The sequence below is a fragment of the Cupressus sempervirens genome, chromosome 7 (genome assembly GCF_028749045.1).
Source record: "Cupressus sempervirens isolate cs-2001-9-10 chromosome 7, ASM2874904v1, whole genome shotgun sequence".
NCBI classification, from domain to species: Eukaryota; Viridiplantae; Streptophyta; class Pinopsida; order Cupressales; family Cupressaceae; genus Cupressus; species Cupressus sempervirens.
The window spans coordinates 620,694,341-620,716,064 of record NC_143124.1 but is presented as its reverse complement, the minus strand read 5'-3'; the positions used below and the strand labels follow the sequence as shown (position 1 = coordinate 620,716,064).

Below are 21,724 nucleotides of genomic sequence, written 5' to 3'. Positions count from 1 at the left end.
ACTATATGGAACCAAATTATAAGCTAGCTTCCTATACTTGTGGTGCTCAAAGAATGAATTTTTGCAACTTGCCATCTAGGTACTCATCTTGGGCAAAGGAATTTGTTAAAAATATAAGAGGTTTATTAGCAGACTACAAACCAAAGACTTATTAGCAGATTCATAGAAAGGAACATAAAAGTGGTAGCATAGACTAGGACCGCTTAAACATCACACTAAACTTCATTCCAATACTAAAAGTGCTAAATAGTCAAAGTTGACTTATTTTTGCCAAAGGTGACCGCGTAGCATGCCCGTGGCTATACAGCCACGAAAATGCACTTCCTTTACGTGGGCGATCGGTTTTACATAGCAGTTGTATTGGCTTCAGACTCTAACAAATGTTATGATTGCTACGTGTAAGCATGGAAGGTTGCATGCGTTTATATATAAGCAGAAGGACAAGACAGACCGGATATGGATCAATGGCGGAGATTAACAACAATAACAAGAACATACTGAGGAGAACAAGAGTGAAGGATGTGGTGGAAGAGAAGAGGAGGCTGGTGGAGGTGCCATACACAGCGAGCATAGCAGACGCAGTGCAAGTGATGGCTGCAAATGATGTGGTGGCAGTGGCAGTGGCGGCTCCACCTGGGAAGTGGACGGGAGCAGGAGGCTCAATGATCTTAGCCTGCCTTAAACCCTCTGGTGCTCTTTCAAAGCACTACATTGGCATGCTCAGCATGCTCGACATTTTGGTCCACATTGCAGAATCTGACGACATGTCCCTTTCTGTTTCTTCTATCATAGGCCACTCTTTCGAGGGTCTCAGCCTCTGGGCCATTAATCCTAACACCAGGTTCGCTTTCTCTAACTTATTTCTCTTTTTAAGCTCTCTCTGGCCTATTTAATTTTTGTATTTGACTAAAAAACAATTCATAAGCATGTCATGTGTACTATGCAGTGTGCTAGAAATGTGCAACATTTGAGAAAACAAATATCTTTATACAAATACAAACCTGGCCGAATATTCCCGCCTAAATTCACCAGGGCGAAATTTGAGCACAGCCTTCCTTAGTCTTCTGGAAATTGATATTTGATTACTTGTCTCTAGTTCAAACTGACCGGGTAATGAGAGATAAATTGATTCAGTTTCACTTACCAAACCGTGCCCTGCAGTTTAATAAGAATAAACTCAAATGTGGATTTTATAGCAAAAGCCCATTCTCAAATATTTAATAGACAAGAGTAAGCGCAAATATCGTGGTTCACCACAACTTGTGGCTACGTCCACACTGAGCACTGAGCAGAGTATTGTATTATAGAACAAGTTGATTACAATGATACAACATAGTTAAAGATGCTAATTACAAATTAAGTGAAGAGTCTCAGAAATGAAGAGACACTCATAAGTGGAGGGAAAAAATATCCTGACTGTTGGCCTTCACATTAACAGAATTTGTGGGTGAGTTTTTCAGGACTTGATTATCCTTCGGTAATGGAAGACTGTCAAGGAGGTGTCTTTCCTCCTCAATCAGCTTTTCCAGCCACCACCCCCAAGATAGAAATGGAGCAGCCATTTCAAACTCTCCAATTAAGAAAGCAGCTTTTAATTGACTATCAAGTTGATTTTCTTGAAGAAAATAGCAGCCAAGCTATCCATTTTATGATCGCTGTACTGGCACAAGTCATGACATGGGTGGTGATTTATTTACCAGCCTCCCGTAGAACTAATAAATTAAGTGTTACTTGGTGAGTTAGTCTTTCCATTTATAGAAACCAAACATAAACTCATTCCTTAATGAATAGATGCTAATCCTTAAAAATTTAGCAGGCACCTCTACCGTACATTATCAAACAAAATCAATCCTGTAGTTAAATAATATAATAATGCTGAATCACAAAAATCTTGACTCAGCTATTGTAAATTTGGAAGACACCATTCAAGCCAATAGAGAAAAATGAACCTAGACGACTTCATTTTCCCTGTATGATCACGATATTAGTTAATTTGCAAGATGGATGATTGAGAAAAATAAGCGTAGATGATTTTATTTCCAATGTGAGTTCAAAATATTACAGAATTCGCACACACGAGAATGCCACAAGACAGTGATAAACCTAGCTTGGATGGTATTTGAAATTGTTCAAAACAAGATAATAATTGTATTATCAATGAACTCTTAATTAGAGGTTATGGATGCTAATAGTAGCAGGAACCAAAGCACGAGGTTGTCTTAATAAAGACGACGCCTATAAATAGAAGTGAATGACCATTAACTACGGTTCTAGAAGAACTAGCTAAATATAGAGAGAGACTAAAAATATTCTAATAACCTCCCTTAGTGGTCATTTTATCAACTACACCAAGTTGCCCCTTAAACTTGACAAACTTTTCTAGATTCAAAGATTGGGTGAGGTGCTTTAGTATGTATGTGTAGTGTTGTTCTCAAAGTGTACATACTACAACATCACGGTTCCATCTTTGACAAGCTAGCGGATGTAGTCGCCGTTGGTTCCCAAATCATCATATTGGAAATTTCTATGATATTGCCTAACTCAATGCTCAAATCTTCCAAATGATTTGGCCAACTATTGGGAGCGATCAATATGAATCTCTTCCCCTGCTCTTTAGGCTTTGCAGAACCAAGGCAGGTAGGCCTATACTTAAATTATAATCATAATTTTTTTTATAGCAGATATACTTATAACTGTACTTCAATCTTATGTGATCTCTGAAGACGACAATAATATTTCGAGAAAGATATTATCACCTATATCCTTCAATTTTTTGATTTGTATTAATGGTATTGATTACTTTGTGCTTGATTGTTTTATTGATTATGATTTTCTTCTTTACAAAGCGTTGCTTTGTAGGAAGAAAAGTCAAACTAATGGGCACTAGAGTCAAAACTATTATGAAGTAATTGGAAAATATGTGCTTTTTTAAAAAAAGTGATCAAGTGATCAATTTATACAAGAGACTGAACGATGTTTTCTTAAGAAACAATTGTAAAGAATAGAAACATTCTATTCTAGAAACAAAAAACTAAATATTGAAACATTCTAATATTTATAGAAGATTACAATAGATAATAACCATTAGATACTAAACAAAGATAATAAAAACTATTGGTCCGCACTATTGGTCAAAAAGCGTAAAAGGCAAATTCTGTCTGCTCAAGGTGGTTCGCACTATTTGCTATGGACTGTGAACCAGATTGCTTATAGATTGGACAGCTAAGCGCTTCCAACATTCAAGCTTCATGTGCCCATACTTGTGGCAATAGTTGCATTGAATGTTCCTTTTCTCAAAGCCTTTTGAAGCTGGAGCAGGAGTGCGTAGAGATCAGAGAACTTCAGATCAACACCAGAAGATGTGATGTTGAGAGTCTTGATAAAATGCTCATAGGACTTTGGTAAACTCCGGAGAGAGATAACTACAATGTCCTCTTCCTCCATCTTGCGACCGATGGCAAGCAACTGAACATGGATTTCTTGAATCTTATTTAGGTGTGCTTGGAGCGAGGTTCGCTCATCCATGATAATAGAAAACAAAGTGTTCTTAAAAAAGAAACCTCTTCTTTTGTCAGAAGTCTCATGAAGATCTTTGAGATGTGCCCATATCTCGGCAACTATCTTGCTGGATGGAATTTGAGAGAGCTGATCATCAGCCACGAATAATTTGAGAAGCATCACTACCTCTCAATTATTCAGATTCCATGTATCTTGATTAGTACCAGGTGCAGTCGAACGCTTTCTAACACCCAGAACAATTTGATTGGTATTCCAATATTCAAAAAATGGTATGATCCACTGCTTCCAAGTGCCATAATTTTGACCATTGAATTTTGAATTGTGCTCGAGGAAAATGTTTATCAGAGATGCCATGACACGTTTTTCAATGAAAAACATGAAAATATGTGAAGCACATTCTTTGGAAAAAAAAATGGAAGACCCAAAAAGTCTGAAGGATGACCTAGAAGAGAGCTCAAAAAACCCAAAAAGAATGTTGTTGGTTTCTGGATCGGTTGACTAAAAAATTGAGGCATCCAGAAAAATAGACAACCCAGTTGAAATCTCGAAAAATCCACCGAGAATATGTAAATTCTTTTTGATTTGGTACAAAAAATTATGGTTTTGAACAAACCTGGCCATGCTGCAAAAAAACCACAAAAATGGGTGTAAATGTGTAGAAAAAATAGACGGATCTGGACAGAAATGGGTTGCGGAACCTAACCAAAAGTTGGCGGATTTAGATCTCTCAAAACAAAAACCCTAGTCAGGTTATAGAGAGAGTTGGAAGCAAATATGCATGTAAATAATTTTGAAAATAAAGGCAGATAATTTCAACCAAGAAATTATAATTATTTTCGAAAAAATTTAGAGTATTGGCTCTGATACCATATTATGAAGTAATTGGAAAATATTTGCTTGTTATTAGTAATGATCAAGAGATCAATTTATACAAGAGACTGAATGATGTTTCCTTAAGAAACAATTGTAAAGAATAGAAACATTCTATTGTAGAAACAGAAAACTAAATATTAGAAACATTCTAATATTTACAAAATATTACAATAGATAACCATTAGATACTAAAAAGTGATAATAGAAACTATCTATTATCGTAATACAAACTTCCTCCTTGATCCTATGTATAACCCTAATGAGACACTATTTACTTCCATCAATTGAATGATTTTGTCAACTATTTTGATTTTCTATGTCTTCAATTATTATATCACACTACAATTAGTCCGACTGAGGTTTCAATAAGACAAAATGAGTATGGACAATACTTTGCATACAAATTATGATATTTCAAATTGCAATGTAAGTATAATAACTTCTTGACACGATGGCTCAAATAGCTTCTAATTTCTTGAAATAAAAATTACTAAGGGAATTGACCACTTTGAAAATTGTTTCCACAACTTTCATATAAACTAATAAAAGTAAATTACTTGCTCTACATAAAACTAAAATGTCTACTTAAAATTGTGAAATGGTAATACTGAATATCTTACTACTGTTCTTGTTATAGTTTACATTACAAAATGATCTTTTGTATATATTATAAGATCCATAATTTTGAATAGACATGTCCTTTATCATCAATAGGTACATTCTTTCAATTTGGAACATAACAAAATAGCAATTAATTAACACATTATTAAAACTGAGATCAGTTATCTCTGAGGAATAAACTAACTTACCCAATATGCTCCACGTAGTTGGGGTCCTTGTACACAACACAATCAGCAACAAGCTTCTTTATTGTATATTCTTGATTATACATCATATCAGTGATCTTGAAAATGTGAAGGACCAAAACATCTCCTTCCTTGACCTTTGAAAGGGTATTATGTAATGTTTCAATCTACAACAATGCGTCACAAGACTCACCACAGTAGTAGAGCCATCTACTACTCCCATTTCTGAATATAGGTTATTGTAGAGGGCTACACAACTAGGTAGAGTGGAGTGTAAGATGGTAGAAGGAGCTGTCTATAAGGACAAGGTGTTCGTACAGTAAAAGTAACAAGCTCATACGACTAGCAAAAGAGAGTCCATATGTATGGAGAGACACGATGTGTGGATGAGGTAATAGACATACGTACTCAAGCTTGGGCGTACGGTGGAGTTGCGTACGAATGGCACAGTCAGTAGTAGGAGAGTGGAGTGGTTGGCCATACGATGGTGGAAGGGAGAGATGTATGATGTGGATGGTGATGGAAATACAGAGAGATGGTGTATGACGACAAGATGCAAGATGCCACATGGTGGGAGAGAGGCCTAAACAGGCCGTACGATAGATTGGCTGTATGGGAGATGGTTGAGATTTGGTACAGACTTGTTTGATGGGGGTGTGAGGTGTAGAGACCATACGGTTTGTAGGCATATGAAGGGATGCTTGCCAATGCTAAATACCAAGGGTACCGAAATGATAACGTTGAATGCTAGAGACAAATATTGCATATATTCGCTGCAATACAATATAGTAGATCCGTACGCAATAGAACTCTAGAGAGTCGCCAAAATGTCAGCGACACAAAAATTTATTTACGATCCAATACTTCAATGTTACATTAGCATTAGACAAGATTTGATAGATACAAAGTAGTTGCCAAATGATGATGATTAATAGACTTGGCCCATATAGTGAGATCTCTGAGAGATACCTCCGACAACAAAATAGGGTGATGCTAGACCACCAAAACTGAGACAGGCATAATAGGTAGGGTCTTCCACCTCTGAAACTATGAGCAAGTTCCTTAGCATTCAGCCTCCAAAAATACAAAGAGAAATCAAATCCAATTCATGACGAATTACAATGGCAACCATCTCCTATAAAGGCCTCCAAGAAGCATCTAGATATTTACAAGTCGACAATATTAATTATTTTATTACTTTATTAATTTGGGCCCCATATGTTTATTATTTAAAGACCTTTATGATTTAATTTGATTTATTGGATCAATTAATTAATTAATTAAATTAAAGTACAACATTAATTTGGGGACATGACAAATCCTTGCTCCCCAAATATTGCTTGCCTTCGAACAATTCGTTATCAGGCGAAAAGCCATCAACTCTAGGGTCCCAAATCAAATGTGTAGGCCAAATGAGTGAATTTGCATGAAACCTTTGTTGTGTCACACTATTGACAATCTTCCACTGCGCCACTTTGATGCATGGTCACCAGTATCCCAAAGACACCAATCTTGAAATGCATCGATGTAATCCTTCACGATCACCATTAGAGGATAGATTTCATAATCAGATAATGGTAACAATTGTTCTTGCAAGTGATTGTCGGTCATGCCTCCACTTCTAGGTTCATTATCCCATTTATTTGACTCTAGATCATTACCCATACGCTTCAAAAAATTTCTAGCCTTGCTCTCCTTCCACGCACTGGAAAATGTTATGAGGGTCCACTTCAATAGTTCCTTGGTTGTCATCCTATTTCGTATCTGCTATATTTTCTTGTTCCTTGACCTCAACTATTTCTTCATCATCAACCTTGTTTGAATCATCAATGAGTTCTCCATCTTCAATCTTCTGATTGTCTTGAGATTTTTGTTGTTCTCCATCTGAAGGGACAATTATAATCTCTTGCTTGTCAATATCCTTTTGTGGCTGCAATGAAGTTGTGGGCTTGACTTCAGCCGATAGCCACCTGTCAATCTCCTACTTTAGACTATGATGCTTAGATGACGAATACTTCATTCACAATTCTATATAATCTTTCAAAGATATGTTCCTCTCCCATCCACCAATCACCCAATCGTGCTTGATTTGCTTCAACAACTCAGCCAAACTGTGCTTTTGTAATCCACGACGCTCAGCCCTAGAAGTGAAAATTGTCATCAATGACCTTGTGCTTGCTAAGAGGTTGAGTGTTTCCTTTATTTGTTCATGGAGCTTTTGTTGGCTTCTTAACTCTCTCAACATTTCACTCAAGCCATCACTCAGCACGATGATTCTATCTCAATAACCGACATGCTGGCAAGATTAGCAACTCTAATACCATTGTAATGTTCCGATCTACCATAATGCACCATAAGACTCATGCCACAGTAGCAGAGACATATACTACTCCCATTTCCGAATAGAGGTTACTATAGAGGGTTGCATGGCTAGGTAGAGTGAAGCATATGGTGGTAGGAGTTGTCTATAAGGACAAGGTGTCCATACGGTGAAATCAACAAGCTCAAGCTCATACGATTTGCAAAAGATAGTTTGTATTTATGGAGAGACATGACATGCGACTGAGGTAATAGGCATACAAACTCAAGTTTGGGCATACCATAGAGTTTTGTACAGATGGCATAGTTGATAGTAGGAGAGTGGAGTGGTCGGCCATATGACAGTGGAAGGGATGTACGATATAGAGGGTTATGGGAGTATGGGGAGATGGCGTACAACAAAAAGATGTAGGATATCGTACGATGGAGAGGCCTAAACAGGTCATACGATAGATTGATCATACAACAGCTGGCTGAGATTTGGCGAAGACTTGTCTGATGGGGGTGTCAGGTGTAGAGACCATATGGTGTGTAGGCCTACAAAGGGTTGCTTGCCAATCCTAAATACCAAGGGTACCAAAATGATAAGATTGAATGGCAGAGATAAATATTGCATATATTCACCACATTACAATTTAGCAGATCCGCACAAAATAGAACTCCAGTCGCCAAAATGCCTGCGACACAAAAATTAATTTATGATTCAACACTTCAATGTTATATTAGCATCGGATAAGATTCAATGAATACAAAGCAATCGGCGAATGACCACAATTAACAGATCTGGTGCGTATAGTGAGGTATCTAAGTGATACCTCCAATGACAAAATAGGGTGGTGCCGAACCACCTAAACTATGACAAGTAGAAAAGGTCCTTCCACCTCGGAAACTATGAACAAGTTCCTCAACCTTTAGCATCCGGAAATACAAAGTGAAATCAAATCAATCCATGATGAATTACAATGCCCAACCATCTCCTTGTAAAGGCCCACAAAAAGCATCTAGAGATTTACAACAGGCCGTCAATATGAATTATTTTATTACTTTATTAATTTGGGCCCCATGTATTTATTAATTAAAATAATTTATTGAAGGCCTTTATTATTTAATTTAATATATGGGACCAATTAATTAATTAATTTAAATAAATTATTACATTAAAATTTGGGGATATGACATATTACTCAAATTCCCTCAACTCTATCTTTCATTGATCCAAAGGCCTTATCTCTCCATCAGTCATTAGGTTGGGCAACACATTTGCATCTCTAGCATCTCTGCATCTTTCTATAAGCTCTCATACAAGTGCCCATGTTTATTGAGTAATTCCTTCTTTATTGGAATATATTGCTCGGGATCATTTTGCAACTCCATTTTAAATCAATCGACTTTTGATGGAACTTTGTGGTTTTCCAAGGCTAAGAAATTGCCTCATTAAGTATACCAAAATGGTATAGCTTTTACCATCACTGAATCATATCTAAAGTTGATTATATTTGTAGCCAGTTTGTGGAATGCTGATACATATTTCTCCTTCTCACCTTTCAGCTTCTTTTCAAAATTTATATCTCCAATAATTTGCATCTTGAGAAGCCAAAGAAATCCTTTGCTCTTCTTTAAAGTCTATTGGCCTTTTTTTTTCATGTCCCCATTTTAAGATAGAATTTTAATAACAATTAGATAATACAATATTATTAAATAAATAATGATAATAAAGTGATGTTAAAATAATATTAAAAGATAATACAATATTGTTAAATAAATAATGATAATAAAGTGATATTAAAATAATATTAAAACATAAAAATAAGAAATAACAATTAAATATATATAATCTATTATTTTTTATATTGAAGATTGTTTATAAACCTTGTGCCCATTCGAGCAACAACATGAGACTTATTCCAGCTCCTTACGAGCAACCACACTAGAAACAACAATTGGAAGATCAAAAGTCACAACTTAGAATCCAAATGGAAAACCAATAGTCACAACTTAGAATTCCACAAAGATGTCCCTCTTGGGATTTGAAATAAGGTCTCCACAATGAGAACTCATTGCTTCAACCAAGTTAAACCCCTTGGACATATATATAATCTATTATTGATAAAATAATATTTAGTATAAGATTTAAAATAATTAAATAATAATTAAATTACAATGAACGAATAAATAAATAAAATTAAATACAAGAGAAAATATTTTAGAAAGTACGTTATGTTAAAACTAAAGCCCAGAAATCCAAGAAAATAAATAAAAATAAGAAGAGAGAAAACTAAGATAAAGAACATGAGAATTATCTTGGGAAAACCCTTCTAGAATGAAGGGAAAAACCTAGCCACACAACACAAGAATATGTTTATTGATAATGAAATTTTCAAGTGTACAATAGCCTTTGCTTGATGCAAATATATAACAATAGGAGAGACTCTTCACATTATAACTGAAAAGGTCTCTTGAGATTCCTATAACTCCTATAATTAATAATAACTCTTCGAATATTCATGCCTCAATGCATGAGAATGACACATGTCATTTACATTTAATATTACAAATTAAACTTGAGTGTTTTCAGCTGAAGATGACAATAACGATAATAACGTTCATATTTCCAGAGATAAAGATCTCTATCGCAGCTACCATCTGCAACATCTTACCTTTCTAAATAGGATTTAAAATAAATGATATTAAACAAAAAACAAATATATAGTATAGAATAATACAAATGAACTAAATCTAAGGAAAGGTGAAGAGATATGTAATAAATAGATGTGACTCCTTTAAATTAAGATATAAAAAGGAGGAGACTTCATTTTAAAGAGGAAGGGGGAAGTGGAGAAGAGAGGAGATAAAGAAGGATTAATGGAAGAGGAAAGGAATGAGAAGAAAACATGGAAGTGACCTTTTCAAATGGTTGCAATGATTAAAGGATGTGACTCTTCTAAAGGGTTGTAACTATGAATGGTTATGACTCTTTGAAAATGTTGAATTATGAAGTGTAGTGACTTATTGAGAGGGTTGTAGTTATGAAGGGTTGTGACTTTTTGAAATGATTGTGATTATGAAGGGCCATGGCTTTTCAGAGGGACATAGATGACAAATAAAACAAGATTTATAGATTACCATTGAATAAGAAAAATAAGAAGAATTGTATCAAAAGGAGAAAATGGACCAAGGTAGAAAAAGAGACACAATCGCATACCTCTTGGCACATATTTAACGTGAGAAGAAAAAAACCTCTAAAAGGTGGTAAAGACATCATAAAGATATTTATATAAAGTATGTTATATATTTCTTTACATATATGTACAAGTGTGTGTGTGTTTTTATTCATGTAATCTCATTTGAAATATATATTCATTCGAAGTGATATTGAAAGTTTTATGTATATTTAATAATTGAATATAAGAAGTAATAAATTACAACTCTCATAATGCCATTGTAGGAATTGCACTCATCTCTATATACATGACTATGTACTAGTGCAGGGTTTGAGGCGTCTGGTGTAGGAGCACATATGCGACAAGAAGTTAGCATGTTGCATTATTAATGTAGAATGATATTGCAATAGGAAGTCTAGTGGTTGATTTATATTAAATGAATATAGGGAATCATAAATTTCCTACAGGAGGTCAATGAAGTTCTTGTTGCATGTTTGTATATGAATACGTATTAAGAGAATCAGTTGGTTAGTTATCTGAGGTTGGTTTAAGACTGATCCTGGAAGGTGTATTTGCCCCTTGAAGCAACTCAGTTGAGTGTGTTGGTAATCAAAATCATTGATTAGAAACCTATGAGCCTTGCTTGCTCAATGTTGGGTATCTAATTGATTTTGGCCAACTTGACGGGATTGATCAATGCGATCCAAATCCCGTGTGCTTTTGGCTCCGTTAGATCAAGGCCTGTTCACCCAAATCCTGGATAGCAAGAACTCGGATCCAAGATGATTTACAGCAGATTATGACACAAAAATAAATTCCTCAAGTGGCAAGTATTCGAGGAAACCTTTTGGATAGTGATTAATGATTATTATTCTTCAAATTTTTACTATTAGAATTGAGCGTTGCTGAAAGGAAAATTTTAAAATGAATTAGTGCAACAAATTAAACCAAATTCTTAAAGGAAAGAGGCTAAAGTATTGCCAGCATATGATTTGAAATTAATGAGCAAATTCGTGATCAGTGCCTAAGTTTAATTGGGTAATAGAGTCAAATATAAATTTCTTACATACAACTTTATGATACTGGTTATGTTATATTTGTAAATAATTCAGTTATTACGATGCCTCAAATTGTTACATTTTCACATATTTAGATCAGTCTATTATGCTTTAACTTGTATATGGACACAATAGATACAAATAAAGAAAATGATTATATCTTGGGATATTCGTATTTATCAAATCTAAATAATGATGAACAATTTAAAGTACCTATTGAAATAATAAATTATAAACAAATAAGCAACAGGAATCACAAAGGACGAGTCACGTATACTTCAACTCTAAAACAAAATGAAAATCTTACAGATTATATTGTTGGAAAATTGGTACTGAAGACACTCTGATTTCAATGGTCCATTCAATACCACTTTAATCCATACAATGCTTGGAAATTATTGCTCAAAAATCTGACTCTCACTTGCTTAGTTCAAACTTTATCTCTCCCTTTGAAGAAAATAATCAACAATAGATATACTTTGGATATACAGAGCCTCTTTTCAAAAGCAATCTCAATGGTCATGAATGGTCCTCTTGAACATTACATACAATATATTTATAGAGGAATAAGAGGCAACAATTATATTTTCAAACATCACACCTCTTCATAAATAAGACTAACCAATGCTTAATGGTAATATAAGTATAATATAGATTTTGTCAAAATATAACACGGTTTATGCTGGTGCGCATTAAATCCTTAGTCAGTAGCCCAAATGCGATTCAAGGAATTCGCGTATGCAACTAATGGATTTCCAATGTTTCATCTTCACAAACGTTTTGCTCCTCCTTATGTGTTGATTAACCCGATTCTATGTGAATCTCATTCATAAAACATCAACTGCGTGCCACTTCCTGCCTGACTTCTTCATTCGCATGGACCATATCCTTCATCACACACCTGTCACAAACGTTCAAAATGACATAAGTAAACAATATCAATAATAATCTTATGGAAATCCTTACCTGAAAGTCCTGTGAAAAGCGTTTGACTATTCGATATCTATCTCATTTGAATTTCGATGGCTCCTCTATCACCATAATCTTGTGACTGCGTTTTTATTATGCCACAAGGTGTAGATTGGCTTCAATATAATATTCAACTGCACATATATCAGGTATAAACTTTTCAACATATGTTACTTTTATTAATTTCCTATGCACTTCGATATTTGTCTGGTGGCTGCATGCTATATTCTTTGCTTATGTCAATATCAGATACTCCCTCTCTAGGTTATCCCTTCTTTGACGCTGCTAATCTCATAACTTTCTTGGTTCTTACTACACAGGTGATGTTGATATGGGACTTCCTCATCATGTTGTTACCAACTCAAAATTCTGCCATCGATATTTTGTACATCTTCTTTTACATATTCTCCCACTTGTGATAGTTCCCACATCTGAACACAACTTTTACAGCTGTTATGAAATTTGCATCTAACAACAACATTTTTAGAAAAAGGAATAAACTGATGTCGAATTCCAAAAACATGCTTTTTCATTATGCTTGATTTGACTTCTGATACACAACCCGAATTGGATCTACTTCTGAGAGATCATATTCCATCTAATTTGATTGCAAAACAACATGAATTACAGAATACTTGATAACAACTTTCCCCACAAGTTGAGAGCATAATGGTTCCTTAATATTCAAATCAAAATATAGCCTTTTGTCACCCTCCGTATATTCCTTCTTGAGCAAAAGCTTCAGATTTTCCATGGGTGGTTTGCAGAAATGCGTAAGATTAATGCTGTATGACTGGATTCCCAGGACTAATTGCGGATGCGTTTTCAATATACTTTATAAACTCACGTGTTCATCCACTTTGTGGTCAATATGTGTAATGTCTGTTAAATGAAACTGCCACTCCACTGTCCAGTAAATGCATTTCTGATCTGTGTTACTTCTGAAATTTTGAGAAGATTACTGTATCTATGCTGCTCATAACCACCTCTTCTTCTACTCATTAAATGGATGCTTTGAAACCATATTAATGACAGCCCACTCTGCTTATTAGTAGAATATTGGTAAAGAACTGAGCCATTGGATTAGGACGAATGATAAACATCTGGTGATAGCAATGAATATATTTGTCAAACCACGAGACTTCATCAATTCTCCATACTCATCTCTTGACTGGAGGCCATAAATTTTTTGCCCAAAAATAAGGTTCCATTAGAGTGATTAATTTCCTCTTAAGTTTTCCAAGGTGAGGCTCTGCATCATTATGGAAGAAGAAGAAGCAGAAAGACAAAGCTATAGCCAAAGACATTCTATATTTCGAACAAAGTGCAAGTGGAAAAATAAGGTATGCAAAGTTATAGTTGACAATGATTCCTTTGAAAATATAATCTCAGTAGAAATGGTTGAGAAACTAAATCTTCCAAGACTACCTCATGAATTCCCTTATAGAGCATACAGCTTAGGAGATGAACAGTGGATTGATGTCCTTGAAAAGTCATATGTTTCTTTTAATAGTGGACCATATTTTGATACTATTGAATGTGATATTATGCCTTTAAAAGATTGTCACTTGATTTTCGGAGGATCATGGCAATATGACAGGTCAACCATATATGATTGTAGAGAGAACACATATACCATCAACAAGCATGGAAAAAAAATGGTTTTGTTTCCATTGAAGGATGATACAACATGGAAGGAATCAAGAAGTTTAGGTCTTATTGATAGGATAGCATTTCCAATGCATGATGAAGTGAAAGAGGAAAGAGGAAGTGAAAGAAGTTTTGGTGGAGGCTAATGAAACTGTGGAGAAGGCAGCCATAAAGAGTTCAGATGTATGTGAAGTTGGGACAGAAATCTCAACAATGACAGATGCAAGTTGTCCTTTGGAAGGGCAAGAACATGAAGTGCAGAAATAACATAAATTGCAGCAAGAAGAAGTAAATGTTGATGAGAGGAGTAAAGAAGCAAGTCCTATGAGATTTGAGTGTGATAAGGTTATGGTTGGAATAGTAACATGTCGTTTGAAAATAGAGATGAGTACAATGTTGAAGGGTACTCCTATGAAAAAGATTTTGGAGGCAAATGATGAAGCCTTAAAATTACATGGTGAAGTGAAATGCCAAGAGAAATGACATGAGGATGAAGATAAAGAATGTGCAGCAGTAGGTCATGAAGAAGAATCTGATTTATGGGAAGAGTTTGCAGCCATCATGGGAGAATGGCAAAGGCATGGTGGTAGTATGGAGACTCAGGATGAAGAAGTTTCCAAAGAAGAGATATCAGATGATGTTATGAACAAAGAAGATGAGGCTGAATATGTTTAAGTCAAGGTAACAAATTATTTTTGGGACATAAAATTCAGAATACAGATTCAAGTGTATGCAGCAATAATAAAAATTCAGAATGTTAAGAAGTTACAAGTGTATGTAGCAGCCATACAAATTCAGAATATGATGAACTGGATGCATAGTGAGCAGCAAATTATTTTTACTTTACCGATGGAAGATAAACCAAAGGTAAAGATAAAGGAGAGAGATAAAATTGAAGAGATACAAGTTCAAGCAAGGCCAAGTTTTCTAATGGAGGAGAAGTACAAACCAAAAGTCAAGCTGAAGGGATCCATATGTTTTTCTAATGCTTTGTTTTGCAAGTATTTCCAAAGCGACTTGGAAACTTTTGAAATTTGGGAGTATGGTGTAGGAGCACATATGCAATAGGAAGTTAGCATGTGTAATATTCTCTGCTGTGATTTGCTCTAATATATTCAGTTGGTTTATAAGTACAGTAATTTTTTGTCAAATAGTTCGTCGGCACATTTGAAATGTTTCTATATTTGTCACTGTGTGAATGAAGTAAACTTTGATACAATTTTAAATCAAAATACTGGATATTATCTATGAGGAATTATATCGAACAATTTGCAAACAGTTAAAAAAAAAACCATTTGAATGACTGCTGTAGCAAACAATCGACTTCCTTTTATTTCATGTGTTAGACAATGGATCTTTAGCAATTAAAATAACCACAGTGTTTCGGATACATTGACAGCTATAATATCATTTGTTACAATAGAGCAACAAGTTTGGCAAGGAAAAATAAGTGCACCTGTACAAACCCAAACACCTGCGATAATGCCTTTCAGACTGACAAAATATCCACTCCCAGAATGCCTCACGTTGATGATTGTTGTAGTCGTTCAGACTGTTGCCTCGGAATGTATTCTTATTGAGAAGGTCAGTGCGTTAAATAATGCTACCATTCGTTCCAGCAACAACCCGCATTTAATTCCAAACTGCTATAATCAAAGTCGCAACGAAAGATAAAGGTCGTAGCCTTCCCTGACGTGAGTTTTAAAACCGCTATGAGTCCTTCAACACATGTGTAATATGGTTTGTGTATGACGCCAATGCCTGTAGCCTGGGTGACGTCTCAGTCCAACCCGCGTTAATAACTGTGCCTCAATATCTGTGGCAATAACCAGTGAAACTCACGCACGACCTGGTTTTAGTCGGGTTAACCCTGTGTGGATGTGTAATAATGAAAGGCGACCAGTCCTCAGTCGGATTTTCCCTATGTAGCATGTAGTGTCAAAAACGACCAACCCTCAGATAAATGCCGCCCCTAGGAAATCTCTGAAATCCCATTCTTTCCCCAATACGCCAGTTCTTCAGTAATACAATGCTAGGAATTTGATTTTCTTATTAGCTATATAAGGAGAAAAAAAAACTCAGTATTGGAAGTAGTCGGATAACTCAGAAATACCCTACCTCCATCACTTGTTCTGATGTAGTCTTCCCTTGCTGATTTCTTGCCCAAACTGTACCAAACCAAGAAGATTAGGGTGACGTCCAATCTTCTTAAAAATCTCAGTCCTAAGGGTTTTCGTCCTCAAGACTTAACCAGCCACATTTAAGCAACTAGAACTCAGTGCATATGGTTTCATAAATTTCTTGTGTTAATCCCAATGCAAGCACATGCATATATAGCCTCAGAATGATGGAAAGTACAAAGTACAAAGAATGTGGGATTAATTGACATTTTCGTCCTATAGTCACTTAAAGCTATTATAAAGTAAAAACTTTAGAAAACATGAAAGTGACTTAGCTCTGCTTCATTTAATAAAGTTCTGGAATAAATTAAATTAAATTCCTCATCGTGACTAGAAAGCATCCTGCGGAAAAATTGATATTAATCTATCCGGATGTGGAGATAGATTAATTCTGTTACTCGGAACTAACATCGAGAAGGGGACATGACAGTCCTCCCTTCCCGGGATTGCTTGCCCTCAAGCAATCGCAACGCTATATGGACTCGCCCTCCCAAGTGGCATCCTCATAAGGCAAGTCTCTCCATCTGATCAGATATTCCCTGACAGTCCTATTGTGTAGCTTCCTCTCCCTGGATTCAATCACCTCCTTTGGTACCAAAACCAGTTTACCCTCCTCATCAAGTGGGGGTAAACTCTCTGAAGTCACAATCTACTGGCCCACTGCCTTCTTGAGGCACGAGACATGAAAGACATTGTGTATCCGGCTGTCACCAGGTAACTCCAGCTCATACACGACCTCCCCTATCCTCCTAATGATACAATAAGGTCCATAAAATCTAGGCTTAAGTTTCTCGGCCTCGCTTTTCTTTAATGAGCTCTGTCTGTAAGGTTGTAGCCGAAGAAAAACTCTATCTCCAACCTCAAAACTCTGCTCTGTGCGATGTCGGTCAGCATACAACTTATGCTGATTTTGCGCCTGCTGTTTATTATCCCCAAGAGCTCTAAGGATATCCTATTGCTCCTCAATCCAATCTTTGGCTAATGGCGCTCTACTGTCTGATAAAGCCAAATCAATAAAAGAGAGAGGCTCATAGCTGTAGAGTGCACGAAAAGGAGTCATCCGAATAGACATATGATAGGTGGAGTTATAATAGTACTCACCCAAGTACAGCCACTTGACCCACGCTCTCTGTTGTCCTACAATGTAGTTCCTCAAGTAACCTTCCACGCACTTGTTCACTATCTCGATCTGGCCATCAGTCTGTGGATGATAACTTGTGCTAGGAGTCAATTCTGTACCAGTCAATCTGAAAATATCCTACCAAAAAGTATTGAGAAATCTACTGTCTCTGTCACTCACAATGGTTTTTGGTAATCCATGGAGTCTGAAAATCTCTCGGAAAAACAATTCAGCTACTTGGGAAGCCGACCAATTTGCAGATATCGTGAAGATTTGCACGTACTTGGTCAACCTGTCCACCACTACAAAGATGCAATCCCTGCCTTGGACCCTCGGCAACCTGGTGATGAAATCCATAGAAATGCTCTCCCATCTCTGAGCTGGAATGGGGAGGGGCTAAAGTAATCCTGCTGGAAAAACCTGTTCAGACTTGTTCTGTTGACAAGTCTAGCACTCTCTAATATGCTGTAGCACATCATCCTTAAGCCCCTTCCACGAGAATCTCTCTCTAATCTGCCTGTAAGTTTTGAAAAACCCAGGGTGCCCTACTGTCGGTGCATCATGTATGGTGCGCATAATGTCCTTCTTAAGTTTAGAATTGGGTACTAGGTAGATTCTATCCCTATAGTATATAATACCATTCAGTACCTTGTACCGTTCATCCTGAAGTATGCCATCCAAAATCTAACATGCGTTTGCATTTTTGGAATACTCCACTAGTAGCTGTGATCTCTAATCTACTGAAATTTCAGAAGTGATGTAACAATCCAGTACTGGGGGTCTACGAGATAGAGCATCAGCAACAATATTATTTTTTCCCTTGACATATTCAATGTCAAAATCATATGCTTGTATCTTGCTGACCCATTTCTGCTGTCTTTCATTCAGTTCCTTCTGTTCTAGGAAGTAACGTAAGCTATTATGATTGGTTTTAACTGTAAATTTACTTCCTACCAAGTACTATCTGAATTTTGCTAATGCATGCATTATGGCCAGCATCTCCTTATCATAAGTGGAATATAATACCTCATTGCCCCGCAGTTTTCTGATCTCAAAAGCAATAGGGTGACGGTCTTGCATTAAAACAGTCCCTATTCGACTTCCCGATGAATCACATTCTAAAACAAAGGGCTTAGAGAAATTAGGAAGCACTGGCACTGGGCATGAGCTCATCACCTTTTTCAGCTTATCAAATGCTACCATGGCGTCCTCTGTCCAAGAAAAAGCCCCCTTTCGTGTCAAATCTGTGAGGGGTGCAGCTACCTGAGAGAAGCCCTTGGAAAACCGTCGATAATAGAAACATAAACCAAGGAAACCACGTAACTCTGATACATCCTTCGGTGGTGGCTAGTCCAAAATCGCCCTGATCTTCTCTTACCGCACCTTAACTCCCTCAGCTCCAATCACATGACCCAAGTAAAGAATCTCAGTCAACCCAAATTCGCACTTGGATTCCTTGGCAAATAAAAAGTTCTCCTCTAAGATACTAAGAACCTCATCCAGATGTTGTAAGTGCTCCTCCCAAGTTCTGCTATAAACCAATATGTCATCAAAGAAGACCAAAACACACTTCCTTTGTTGTTTTTTAAAAATACGATTCATGCAAGACTGGAAGGTGGCTGGTGCATTAGTGAGCCCAAATGGCATCACCAAGAAATCGTAATGTCTGTAATGGCATCTGAAGGCTGTCTTATGCACATCTTCTTTCCAGACCCGAATCTGATGGTACCTTGAGCATAGATCTATCTTGGAGAAATAAATTGCCCCGTGAAGCTCATCTAACAACTCATCAATGCGGGGAATCGAGTACTTGTTCTTGATAGTCCTCTTGTTTAGTGTGCAGTAATCTATGCACATTTGAAGGGTGCCATCCTTCTTCTTCACCAACATTACTGAAGATGCAAAGAGACTAGAGCTAGGTCTGATATGCCCCATATCCAAGAGCTCCTTTATCGTCTTCTCTATTTCGACCTTGTAATGCCTAGGATGATGATAAGGCATAGTAATAACAGGTTTAGCTCCCTCCTCAAGCTCAATGATATGCTCAAATCCCCTATCTGGAGGAATCCCAAGAGGAATATCCTCAAACACTCTCTTGTGCTTATCTATAACTGATTGTATGTCACAGTGATAACGCTGTCCTGTACCTTGTGTCTCCTTGGACGAGATGAAACACTGAGTAGCCCACTCTATATCCTCGTGTCTCAAAATAGCCTCCATCCTGTGAGCTGAAATCACCCTAGGACTACTATCAGATATAGCTCAGAGGATTACCAATCTATCATCCTGTAAGAACTCCAGCTGCATAGTCTCATGATCAAATGTATACTTGCGGAGTGTACTCAACCATTGTCTTCCCAAAATAGTATCCAATCCATCCAGATCAACCACGTAAAAATCAGACTCTAGTAGATAGCCATCGAATTGAATCTGAAGACCGGCTACCTTCTCTGTGCATCTCAAAACGTTACCACCTGCTACCTTAACATCAAACTCGAGTATGGCCACTGTTTGTAAACCTCTCATAGATACCATCTGAGAACAGATAAAATTATGTGAGGCCCCTGTATCTAAGAGGAAAGTAATATGTTGGCCTCCAACAACCGCTTTCACCCTGAAAGGATGACATGTTGGTTCACTCGAAAGGGTAGCTAAAACTGGAGGTTGCTCAATAGGGGTTTGTTTCTTCTTATCTTTATCGGGCTGCCCCTCAACTTCCTTCTCCTCCTCCCTGTCCCCACTGTTATCCTCTTCCTGTGGCTCTTCCACCTCTTCCTCCTCCTCAGAATGGACCTCAACATAGTGGATTTTGCCTTTACCCAAGCATTTGTGATCAGGAGTCCAAGGCTCCCTGCAAGTAAAACATAACTTCTTCCTCCTTAATTCATTGCGTGTCTCAAAATCCAATCTGGGGGTGTTTGTCTTTTTCTGTTTTTTATTCCCCTTATAAGAAGTGGATCCCTTATAAGATTTCTTAGAGGTTGTGACAATGAGGTAGGTGTGTCCAAATCGTGAGCAATCTTAATGGCGTCATCCAAGGTGTTTTTGGTTTTAGGACTTTGACCAAACCTCTAAATCTGTCCTGTAATCCTTCAGTGAATAACATCACCTTGCACTGCTCGGACATATCCGGTACCATCACTGATATCCGCTGAAACTCATCTATATACTGATCCAAAGTCCCGCTCTGCCGTAACTGGGCCAAATCCCGGTAGTAGACCTCGATATCTTTCCTGTCAAAATGGGTAATCAGCTTTGAGCTGAAAACCTCGTATGAAGTGATGAGTCCGTGATCCTAGGTAACAAGTCCATGGTGCCACCAATCATAGGCTGCCCCCTCAAGATGCATAGTGGCAAATCTAATAGCTTCTATTTTCGTCATGGGCTTGAGTGTTAGGTAGGTGTCCAATTTATGAATCCATGCCCTGGCTGTAGTTCTATTGCTGCCATCAAAAGTGGGAAGTGTTAATTTGTTCATGGCATGTTTAAGATCTCTGTTTTGCATCCTGGGCCTTCTATCATGTTGAGGTCTCTCAGCTTCCCTCTTTTGGTTCATATATTGATTAAAAGTCAAATTTTGTTTGATTGGATCCGGGAGTAAATCCCACTCATCATATATAGCTATAATATTATTAGGTAACAAGGCTGGAGTTGCGGGTTGAGCCACTTCTTCTTCAGCATTATTTCCCACAAAAATAGGCATCAAGGGTCTATCTATATTCCGAGTAGGAGCTCTTGTTGTACGGGGTGTTCCTGCTATGCTACCACTCCCACTGTGGTGGCTGGGCGCTCTCCTATTTACAGGAGCTAACTGTTGCATGGCACCTGTGAGCCGCTGTAACGTTGTAGCAATGTTATTTTGCCCTTCTCTAATGGCCTGCATGGTTTCCATTACTTCCCTATCTATTGCTTCGTCATTTCGTGCCATTGGAGAAACTGGTGCTTGTTCCAGAACCTGTTCAAAATTCGTATTTTGATCAACCTATACTTCTGGTCCAAAACTTATATCCTCATCTACGGAATAACTATCTTCCACTACAAGATGTTCTGAAGATTCTGTCTTTTCCAG

The 21,724-nt window shown here is 37.0% G+C and overlaps 1 protein-coding gene across 1 annotated transcript in view; it reads left to right on the top strand.

Moving 5' to 3' along the window:
• Nucleotides 1–282: 282 nt before the first annotated feature.
• The window catches only part of LOC149548235 (SNF1-related protein kinase regulatory subunit gamma-like PV42a), a 246,747-nt gene continuing 225,305 nt past the window's right edge, over nt 283–21,724 (top strand). Inside the window, exon 1 of the mRNA XM_089792280.1 lies at nt 283–841. Coding sequence (XP_089648406.1) covers nt 405–841 — 437 coding nt within the window. The 5' untranslated portion in view covers nt 283–404. The remainder of the gene's footprint in view (nt 842–21,724) is intronic.